This window comes from Hermetia illucens, chromosome 1 (assembly GCF_905115235.1).
Source record: "Hermetia illucens chromosome 1, iHerIll2.2.curated.20191125, whole genome shotgun sequence".
Classification (NCBI taxonomy): Eukaryota; Metazoa; Arthropoda; class Insecta; order Diptera; family Stratiomyidae; genus Hermetia; species Hermetia illucens.
Window position 1 is genome coordinate 131,660,568 of NC_051849.1, and position 12,073 is coordinate 131,672,640.

A 12,073-nucleotide genomic window follows, 5' to 3' on the forward strand; every position below is an offset into this window, starting at 1 on the left:
GAAAAAAAGTTGGAAATTTAAGATCTTTACTCTCCAAATTAATAGACCCGAGAAATACTGTTTTTACGGCGGAAAGTTAACAGATATCACCTTACAAAACACAAATTTCTCTAGGCACCCCATGCCCACGTGAACTTGCATCGCAAACAAGATTGGATGCATTTTGTCCACAAACTGTAAATAGAAAGGTACACACACTTACGTGACACTGAACTTCCCAGCCCCTTTGCAACCCTATTGCGGATCCCTTTCTTTTATCCTTCTGCCTGCCTGGAGTCCTACAGCCGCGCCACGATCGGAGTTTAGCCAGTCGTCCACAGTTTGCTTTCGTGCCGGTGCCAGATCAGTTGATCCTTCGTGTGCAGAGTGCAGTTTTGTGGAGTTAGATCAGCGGCAGTGGAAATTTGCAAAAAACGTTTTCCCGGAATTAGTCTAATGTCGAAAATGGAATCTAACTCGGTAAGTATTCAAGCTGGAAAGTTTTCCTTGCAGTCGTTCCTAGAAATGGCGGGAAATTGCTTTTAATCGGAATTCCTGTTCTCATCAAATGGAATCGTACTCTAGTGGGAACGCTCGATCCTATAGGAACAGCTGCGTGAAAATTACATGGAAACTGTGTTTGACAGTGAAGTTGAGAAGTTTTGTAACATTTCATATGAAACATGTCTTTTATTAACAACACTTTGGAGTAAACGTTAATCGTTCTATTTTCAAAATGAAATTGGGTAAACTCAACTAATTCACGTCTGAAAAGTAGTTTTATCAAAACCCAAATTCAGCCTACCTTGATGATTACTTTGTTGGCTTAAAACTTCCGTGGCTAAGTGAATGATCCAGCGTTTGGAAAAATCCATTAATTCTGGAAGACAGTTGTTGGCTCATGAATTTGTGAGTTTATAAACGGAACCTGATTCACTATGTTGTCTTACAAAAGAAAACCCAGGCGCTTCTCAGTGGGTAGGTTGCAACGGCTACTTTTCACATTTCCACGCCTTTTGCTACAATTCGATGTCAATGTTATTATTAAACCCGAACAGTCCATGACTCGCATTATCTATTGAGTTCAAATATTGTGTTTGTTCTGCGACTGGAAAACGGCCCCGGCGGAAACGACACAAATATCTAGATCGTACATAGAATCTGCTATCCCTCATACAAAACACCGCGATATCATGAGTTCAATAAATTTCAAGAACTCCATAGGAGCACGAATCCTACAGAGATTTCAGCATCAACAGTTTTCATTGGAATTTCCGGTTTGTGGAAAATATTCCGGAATTTCAATTCGCCATCCGGATATCATTATCTAAGGAATTTTTAGTACCAGGCTACACACAAATTCCCTTCTTTTCGGGAAAGTCCCTAATTTATGGTAATATCGATGCCTCACTTTGTAATTTTTACCAGTTTTTCAAAAATACCAAACAAACAATCTGCTTACCATTTGTTGCCCTGCGCCGGGCTCAACTTTAATTATATAGAAAAATCTTGGCCCTTGATTATCGATTAATCCTATGTCAAATGTTGATAAATAAAAATTGGGAATACTAATATTTTTTATGAAAAGATATTCCTTCTAATCTAGAGCACCTGAATCTTACTTCTTCTATAACGATACCGATACATTTCGGTGCTCGGCTTCAATAAGAATTCACCTCCATTTCTCTCGATCAGGCGACTGCATGCGAATTAACAAAATTAGCAGATTTTGACGAGCACTACTCCAATCATCCTATTGTTTTCTAAGTTCCCCAATTCCCCAGTCTAGCATTTAGTTGCTGCTATTTATGACTACCGGAAGCCTACTCGCTGTTATTGCCAATACTTTCAACACTCTAATTGTTGGTTTCTTATTAAGGCATCTAATGTATCATCTTCCCCTATACCAAAGCGGCCAAGCACCCAGAACAGTTCCAAAAACGAAGCATGCTGAAGGAATTGCGCAGCGTGTTCGAAGCTGGTTAGCTATCGCTGAAGACTTACCTGTCCTTTTGTCGCTCAGTAATCACCCAAGTTGTAACTTTTGCGATCACATAACATATACTTCAGCGTGAAAGATCACAGCATATTTTCCCCAGGTCTGAGAAGTAAACAAATGCTCCAGAGCCTTTAAACCATCATCGCAGAAGTCCTGAGTATCACCTCCCACCTGCTACTTTAGCCTATCCCAATGTTCCATATGTCCAAGGATCAAAAGGTATTATTTTAGGTGGGTGCGCTTCTCCTAATATCTCTACTAATGTTATTTGCCCCGAACGTCTGCTGTTGCTCCATGCATCTAGAGCTGCGTTGAATATCGTTCTCATAGTGCGGTTAGCTTAAAGTGACAAGGCCTTTTTATTTTATCTTGATACATTAAACACGTATAGTCAACTGTCGGCCTAACGATGGTAACGTACATCCCCAATACCATACGAGGTGTAAGTCCTTATGTTGAAGCAAGATAACGGCCCGCTTCATCTTTGTATAAGTCCCCATATCCGTGCGAAGGTTAGTCTGCCTCTAAACTGTGAGACTTCGTTTCATGTCTGTATCTACATGTTTGCTCCAAATGAGCTCCTTATCTTTAAAAAATTGAAGACAAAGACATTTCAGCCTCCGTTTTCTAAGTAATACCACCGCGTGATCAATGCGTGTTCACGATATTTCTAGCAAAAAGTTTTCAGGAGTTAAACTCAACACCGTCTCCATTCCTGGTAGTAATTTTCATTCGACATATATCTCGGGAACAACTTGTTCCTTTCTTCAGTGCCAGATGTATACTGTATAACTGGTATTGAGTTTTAATTCCTAATAGTTTATTAGGATTTACTGAAAATTGATGCTTAAGACATCGACTGTCGAATCACGAATAGAGTTGGCTAGAGGAACATGGCACATTCAAATGGGTGTTTCACTCTTTTCGGCTAAGAAAATGATAAAACTGAAAACATAAGTTCCAAAGAAGTGAATTAAAATTTATTTTGGTTTACCGGGCTGGTACTCCTCCTCCACAGTTCAACACCATGGCACTAGGGCGACCCACTGGTGGGCCATCTTAGGTCCTGAAAGGAGTTGTCGCCCTTCCCAAATATATGACCTATTCCCTACGACTCTGGCTCTCGCTCCCTCATCAAGACCAGAATTGATGAAAGCTTGGAAGTTTCTGGTAGCAGTGACCACTTTCAAGGTATTAATGCTACACAATAGCACAGACAGTACATTGACCAACATGATGTTGGTGACAAATCTTCGATGTTCTACCCGTTATGCAATTAAGAAGAATGTGATAAACTGCCAGACTGATAACCTAACTTTTTTTGGTGTTTACTTTCAATCCGACTCTACTTACCTTCTCAAAATCTAGAATCATGCAGCCAACGTCCATACCTCGAAAATTATTCATGGTTAGATGCATCTCTTGCGGACTTCGCTTTGAACTTCAAACTCCACTAAGACTGCATAGGCGCTCCAAAAAAATCTGCAGAAAGATCGTCAAGGCCGGTAACTTTATCCCACTTCGACACATTGATGAAAAAGATAATTTCGCTTCTGCTTGAGGGAGCAGTTCGTGTCCACATGCTACGGTAGCTTTCCATACTGTTTCATCTTCAAGCGGTGGAACTTCACCGGACTTTAACGATTCGCTTTCACGTTTCCACCCTCATCTAGGTTTTGTAACGCTTTTCGGATGCAGCCGACATCTTCATCCGCACCAGTGCCGCCGATGATGAGACGGTGAAAGTTGCCTTTCACAGTTTTTGTCACGGCCATCAATACCATTCTCCAGCACATACCGAACAACGTGTTGTCAGAGTCGCCCTTGAAATTCAGATCCATATACGACCACAATAATATCACCTTTATGAAGCCTCTTCTGAACTGCGTGTAATTACTCATAAAAAGCATTCTTCTCTACTACATAATACATCGGACACTTTCGTTGCACAATTGTGATGATCCTTAGCCTAGATCGCGCCCGAATCGCAAAGTGGTTAGGGCACTATAAATCAGTACCTGGGTAAAATCAGAATAATAATCACGGACAAGCGTAATGCTGACCGCATTACCTCCTAGTGTACCGTTACATTCTTGAATGAAACACTCTAAAACGCTAGAAGACCAATAATAGCTCAATTGAATTATTATTAACCTAGTCCGGAATTAGCAATTAAAATCCCATCAGAAGCTGCTTTCGATAACAACTCTTCTGGGTTTCCAGAATACACTCTCTCCAGAATCCCATCATCTGACCTGATTTAAGCATGAATTTTCAGGTTAGTAGAGAACCTTAATCTTAATTATTTTTCGACCAGTGAAACGAGAGAACATCCAGGGGCGGTGATCACCACCTCGCTAGTTAGGAAGGGAATTCCACTGCCACCAGCCCCAACAATCCTGATAGTGACATCTTTAACTAATACTATGACAAAGTGGCCATGAAGACTGACTAGATGAAGATCGTTTTTGGGAAACAACTTCAACCGTTTTTTATGAAACTGCATCTTATCCAAAGTTGTTTTTGAAATTTTGTGTGAAACAATACCTTATTAAAATCGATTCCATGTCTGTCTGTCGGTCACAACCGATTTATACGAAAGCTGGTTCCTTAAGTTATTCAAGTAGATTTTAGTTACAATTGAATTTAAAGGACCTCCTGTCATTTTAATATATAAATAAACCCAGGTTGTAGTCAAGTATAATTTACATGCCCTTCAATTTCCACTACATATGTGTATTGTCACTTTTCAAGTATTAAGAGAAATTGAACCAGAACGATTAGGCCTAAGCAAAACTGCTCCCCTCTAATTTTTAAACAAATTCGAGACACTCGTGAAACCATTTATAATAATTTCTTTACATATTTCAGAACTTCCGGAAACGTCGTCTTCTTGAAGATACCGTCACAAGCTCGAATTGCCTACCCCAGAAGCGTGACGCGGCAACATCTACGACGAATAGCACACCAATGACCCTCGATATGTATACACAAACTGATGAAGACAAAAAGGATACAGTCATTCCAGAATGTCTCCAAAACAAATTCGACCAAATATTCAAAATACTTTCACGACATGATGATATCTTAAAGGAAATCCGTGCAGCAGTTTCCATTGGAAGCCCACAGGCCTGCGAAAGTACAACCACTGGTGAGAATGTCAACTATAAAATTATCAGCGACGATGGCAATGCGATTACCATTGAGGCGGTTAAGCCAGAGGACATTATTGAGGAACCGATCCCATATTCATCCGATATAACTTACGTTACAGAACAATACGAGAACTCGAACAATTCTCCATCTGCCTATTATTATGAAAACAAACAAAAAACCACTCCAAAGGAGTGTCATGAGGAGCGCTATGAACCGAGTAAGTCGACGCCAACTATTTTGAACAAAGTGACCCACTCCGCACCAGATACAAATAATCTTCGATCGGAAACACCTAACACCTCCAAACAAATCAAATTTGAAACCAAATACGGTGGAAACTTTTCGGAGACTCCAAAACACAAACAGCCTCCCAGAAGGATGCCATTGTGCGACGCCAAGCAGGAAAACGGAGGGTCAGCTTCGTCAGAGGAACTCATCGCTATTGGAACAAATGGAACATTAGTTCCTAAATCTATTCTAGAGACTATGAAGTGGGATTCAGCTTCTTGCGCTACCAGAAAACTGCTGACCGCAATTTTCGACCGTCTGACTTTAGCAACTCATTCTCTCACAGGCCGACCATCGCCGGCATTCCATGGTCGTGAAAAACCTGCGAAAAATCAACTGGACGCCGGAAAAGTCGCAGATATTATCAGTATTGTATCCAAATGTTGCAATGTCCCCGAAAAGGAAGTGCGCAATGCAATTACGACGAAATGCGCTGACGAAAATAAAATGCATAACCAGAGGTTACGCAGAGAACAAAATAAGGAGAATTAGGTTGTACCTGATGTATCAGACACATGTTGTAATGTGTCGTAATAACTAGTGCTAAAAAGGTTTAAATGTCATACTGTGCCTCGTTTTGTTGGATGAAGTATTATCACTGTTTTTATTTAAACCGTACTCGTATACATATACATAAGAAAATTTAATATATAGCAGTAGTATCTGTAGGGGTTAATAAATCTCAAAGTATGTAATTCAAAGAAGGGTTCTTTGTTTTGTTCTTATCTATAGAAAGGGGGTTGGAAATCCTAAAAAGACATATGTGATGTAGTACTTCGCGGGGAGAACTCCTGTCTATACAAAAAAGTTCAAACCAAATGTCCTGAAGTTTTTTAGGGTCACATCTAATATTTGTATTGAATGTATTACTCCAATATACAGGGTGCGGCAGCATAACTTCCTTTTTTCAAAACTCAATAAAAACTATTGTATGCATCGGAAAATATTTATTTATTTTTTATAATGTAGGCACATGCCTAAAGTTTTTATTTACATTGTTTTGAAGATCAAATCTGTTAGGGGACGTCCCCCATTCTCCATACATTGCGTAAACCGATTTCTGGCGTTTGTCATGACTTTTGTTAGCATAGCAGGTGTTATGTTGGCGATTTCTTCTTGGATGTTGGTCTTCAAATCTTGTAGGGTTTTTGGAAGGTTCACATAAAAACGGGATTTCAAAAAAACCCATAGAAAAAAATCACAAGGGGACAGATCGGGAGAGCGTGCCGGCCATTCCAAATCGCCTCTAATTAAGATAAGGTGCTCTGGAAAGTATTCCCTCAAAACAGCCATCGATGCTCTTGAAGTATGTGCTGTTGCATCGTCTTGTTGGAACCAAGTGTCCCCCAAATCCAAATTTTCTAGCCGTGGGAAAAAAACCTCAACCTCATTTTCCTCACAAAACCAGGGACCAATAATTCCAACTGGGGAAATTGCACACCACACTGTGCAATGCAAAGGCTTTTGATGCAATTCTCGAAGGTTGGTGTCAGCCCAGTAGCGCATGTTTTGTTTGTTAACCGACCCACACAAATGAAAATGGGCTTCATTGCTAAAAAAAACAATAGCACCCTCGGGAACGACATCAAGAAAAAGCTCACACGCGTTCATCCGAGAATTAAAGTCACGTTCTGAAAGTTCCTGCACTATCGCCATCTTATAGGAATGAAAATGAAGGCCATCACGAAGAATTCTTCTCACAGAACGATCGGATAGTCCAAGGGCAGATGCGTGTTTGCGCGCAGAAACCTCAACGGCAAAGGCACGCTCCTCACTATTCCAACGCATGATGGCGACTGAACCGTATCTGGACAAAACTTTACAGTATCCCCTCTTGAACGAGACCACTAGCGCTCCCCTATGACATCAACTAACTGAGTGGCGCGCATTTTAAAAAAGGAAGTTATGCTGTCGCACCCTGTAGTTAGCCTTTGACATCAGCGTCTCCACCACGCAATTATGGGGTCAGATATCCCTTTTCAAGGGGCACTTAACCTCGTTCTCTCCTCCCCGAACCTCGACTGCAGCAGTGAATGAAGACCTGAATCAAATGAAGGCAATAATCTCGGGCGAGTGCAATGCTGACCACATTGACTCCTACAGCGTACTGTAGTGTACCGTTACGGTCTCGAATAAAGTGTTCTAACACACTTGAAGGTCCTGATCCAATTGGACTCTTGCACCAACGATTATTATTATTAATGGAATATAGTTTCCTCTGGCTTTCAGGCCAAAGGTTCAGTCGAAAACAAGCTATACAAATATGTATTTCCAATAATCACCGTGTCCCATATAACCATTGTCCCCATGACTTGTCGAGGTTTACTGAAGCTGCATCTATTTGGGATAGGTACCACACTTTTACAGGCGCGCGCACGTGGATTTCCTACCGAAACCAGGCAGGCACGGCCATGAACCCGTAGTCTCACCTTTTTCGAACGTGTCCTGGATATCCATTTATGGTTGATTATGAAGGGAACGCCCTTCTCTAAATCTGAGCACGCCTATGACAAAGGCAGATCTACAGAAAGCGCTCTTCCCGGGGTAATTACCACGATTGAGTGGTCACTACAATGCAAGCACTATAATCTAGCTGCCTTCTTGGATACATAGGGAGAATTCAACAACGTTATTACCTACACCACACGACCACTTGACCAGAGCTGTAAGCAGAGGTACGCCTCAGGATGGCGCCATCCCTCCGGTGCTCTGATTGATAGTGATGTACGAAATTGTACGCATATTGGGCAGGAGTGGGGAGAAAGTGGTGGCGTATGCCGGTGGTAATATTGGTGTCAGAGGTATTTCCCTCCGTAATGAAACAGCCAAAAGTACCCGAATTTTCGCGACTAAAGATTGGCTCTTTCCTACAATGTCCCTGGATGTAAACTTGGTTCCGTAGTTAATCTGAGATTGAACATAGAGCTGAAGATTAAGAACGGCTGTATAATCTTCTATAGTGAAGTTTCAAGTCCGAGCAGAGATAAAAGGAATAAAGTGTCCATACGCTTTCAATTGTTTCACGTTATCCGGGCTTTCTACTTACAATGAATTACTAAGCCGTGGGTGAAAAAGATTCGTTTATTTCTAAAACCTCAAGCTTACTAACTAACAATCGTTGGCTACAGAAATCTTTTATAGACTGAAAATGTTATTATTACATTATGAGATCTCTTGTTTAGTCTGATCTTGCAGATTGTTATTGTTATGAGATCTCTTGATTCCAATAAGTCGTCTGCAGGATAAGATTGTTATTGTTATGATAAGTACTGGAAAGCCACATCGGTTTGTGTAATTAAATGGAAAACCAAGTCAGCGTTAATTTACTTGTTTAAGATTAGGTAATTTAATATCGCTGACTTGCGAGCACGATTTAAGGGTATGTGAGTCATGTGTGTGTGCATGATACTTAACTCCTCCCTCCTTATGTTCCAAATTGTCCTCAATTTTATTGGTAAGATTTTTAACTTTTATTTTAATGGTTCTCCGTTTTAAGTAGAAATATGCAAAGATGGCTAAACAGATAACCAATAATACAATAGTTGAGCTGATGGCTCCTATTTCGTGATTTCGTTTTATATACTTTAATTCTTTTATTTCATTATAATTTTCTACTTGGAATTCCTTAATTTGTTGTGTTTCCTGAGGGCTTCCAGGTATAATAAATTTATTGCAGACTCTGTTTACATATATACATAATTGGTTAGCCTTCAAAGTTTTACATGATTTTCATTATAATAGTCATATGCTATTCCATTAATCTTTACAATAGTTTGTGGTTCAAAATTTATTTGATATTGATCCTTATCAGGTATCGGTATTACATAGTATTTTGGTGTAATGATCAAATCTAATGACAAATATAATTTCCTGATTATTTCTAGTATTGGTAAGTACTGCTAGTTCAATGTGTTCCAATTGATGAATATTTATTTTGTTTTGCAAAATTTCATCTTTTGTCAAAATGTTGCGATTCATTATTCCTAATTATCTCAATTTGATCTTGTAGTAGATGTACGAGTATATTAAAAATAAGACTCAAATAGGCAATATTTGTATCTAATACTTTAGCATTAGCTTTTACCAATTGAGTAATATTCTGAACATTCTGTTCTAATTTGTATTTGTTTATTAATTCGATCGATTATTTCCTGATTATTTGAATCAATGGTATTTAAATGTTCTTCAATGTCTTGTCTTATGGGTTTCCTATCCACTTTATTTTCATTACATACTTGACATGCATTTATATAACAATGAATATATTTATGAAGATTTGGATAGTATATTTGGTTTTTCAATCCTGAGTAATTTTCGCGAATTCCGGCATGACCGGTTTCTTTTTCATGATAGTATTTAATACGATGGATTAGATCCTCTTCATTAGTAATTTCTTTTACTATTTGAGTAACTTTAATGAACTTTGTTACGGTATTGTCGAATCCTTCAAGGATTATTTGTTGCAGTTTGTTATACTGATGATCATCGACTTCACTATATATAGCTACGGTACCAGGTTGTAGTCGTACTTTTAGAAAGTTTATAGCTTTATCTGGTGTATCTAGTTGTTTCGAAGTTATCACGGTTCTTCTTCTACTAGTAGAAGTCATTTGGTGTCGAGGTTCTTCATTTTCTACTAGGAACAATTGTTGTTGGTACTTGTTCACTATATCTTCTTTGATAGGTATATGATTATTAAAATTTTCTTCCTGTGGATGAATTGTTTGTAGATTCTCCTCCTTACACTGGGGTATTAAAATTAAATCTTGATTTTGACTCAATGGTGACAACGGAGCTCCCTGAACTTTATTCGATAACACCTGTATGTTTTGAATGGTAATCGGGTTTCTTCATCCACTTCCTTTAATCTGGATAAGAAATCTGCAGGAATATTTTCTTTTCCTTTTATATAACTCAGATTAATGGTGTATTCTCCTAGTTTGAGAATCCATCGTTTTAAACGTGGGGTTATGTCTTTACCTTTGAATTTTTGATAGAGCCATTTGATGGGTTGATGATCTATTTGGAGGTCAAATTCCCTTCCATATACATACGGTCTCAAATAATTCACGGCCCATACAATAGCTAGCATTTCCTTATCTATTGTGGCGTATTGCAGTTCGTGTTCATTTAGGGTTCTACTGATGTAGCATATAGGATGCTTATTTTGGCTAAGTACAGCCCCTATCGCATAGTTACTTGCGTCTGTAGTGGTTACGAATTTCTTTTCGAAATCCGGGTGTCTGAGTACTGGAGAAGTAGAATAATTTTTAATTTCTCGATTGCATTCAAATATTCAGCATTTGTAATATCTATTTTCTGATTCTTTTTCAAATATCGGGTGATTGGCTGCGCTATCTTAGCGTAATTCTTTATGAACTTTCTATAGTATCCCGTTAGTCCTAGGAATGATTTTATTTCTTTGACAGTTGTTGGTATAGGTATTGTCTGAATTTTCTCAATTTTATCGCTGTTGGGCTGTATCCAATATTGATTAATTGTGTGTCTTAAAAATTGAGTTTCTCTAGCCAAGAAATGACACTTATCTACTTGGACTTTCAGGTGAGCTCTTCGCAATTTGGTGAATATATTTTTAATATTTTGTAGGTATTCTTCAAGCGATGTTCCGAAGATTAGAATATCGTCGAGATACACTACACATATTTTATTTATCTCTTCCTTTAACACTTGATTCATTAGGCGTTGGAAGGTGGCAAGCGCATTCTTCAGTCCGAATGGCATGCGTAAATATTCATAATGTCCCTGAGCTGTCGAAAACGCGGTTTTCGCTATATCGGCTAGATTCATCATGATCTGATGGAATCCCTTGACCAAGTCCAAAGTAGTGAAATATTGGGCGCGACCCAATTTTTCTAGAATGCCTTCTATATTGGGTAGTGGGTTTTTATCATCCACTGTGACAGCATTCAGTCGTCGATAGTCGATCGCCATACGCCATTTTACAATTCCAGAGTTGTCTAATTTCTTTTTAACCATCACTGCGGGCGAATTGTATGGCGATTTACTTTCCCGTATTATGCCTTGACGAAGCAATTCTTTAATTTGCTTTTCGATCTCCTGATCGTGTATTCTTGGATTGCGGTACATTTTGGAATATATCGGATCCTCTGTGGTAGTGTTTATCTCATGTCTCACTACGTCTGTTGCAGTTAGAGAATCTCCTTCTTTGAAAAAGATATCCTCGTTCTTCCGAATTAATTTCGTTAACATCTCTTTTTCCTCCGAATTCAAATGTTCACTTTTTATTTCCACCTTTTCCACTGGTTCCATTAAATTCACATCTTCGTATTTTATTTCTACTTCCTCATTGGTTAGGAAGGGTATGGTGTTGTTTCCAAATCTGACCCTTTTGGAATTGTAATCTATTACAGCTCCTGTTGGGTTTAAGATATGATAGCGTCAAATGTTCTATTGCTAAGATCAGCCAATCTCCACTTTGTCAATTCTCGAATTCCAATTTCGGGTGGTGTTTTAGTAATGGTCTCAAACTGCACCTGTTGAATTCCGGATATGGTCCTATATTCTTCTACTTTTATTCTTGGGTGATTTCCCAATTTCTTTTCATTTAACAATGATGTAGTGGAGCCTGAATCGATCAATGCTCTGATCGGAAAGTTATTTATGTGTCCG

The 12,073-nt window shown here is 38.9% G+C and overlaps 1 protein-coding gene across 1 annotated transcript; it reads left to right on the forward strand.

Annotated features, from left to right (window-relative positions):
• Positions 1-304: 304 nt before the first annotated feature.
• Positions 305-6,365, forward strand: LOC119661347 (protein insensitive-like). The gene is made up of 2 exons (XM_038070651.1): positions 305-459; positions 4,850-6,365. The coding sequence occupies exons 1-2, from the start codon at positions 436-438 to the stop codon at positions 5,912-5,914; spliced, it is 1,089 nt and encodes a 362-aa protein (XP_037926579.1). The 5' UTR covers positions 305-435; the 3' UTR covers positions 5,915-6,365.
• The last annotated feature ends 5,708 nt before the right edge of the window (positions 6,366-12,073 follow it).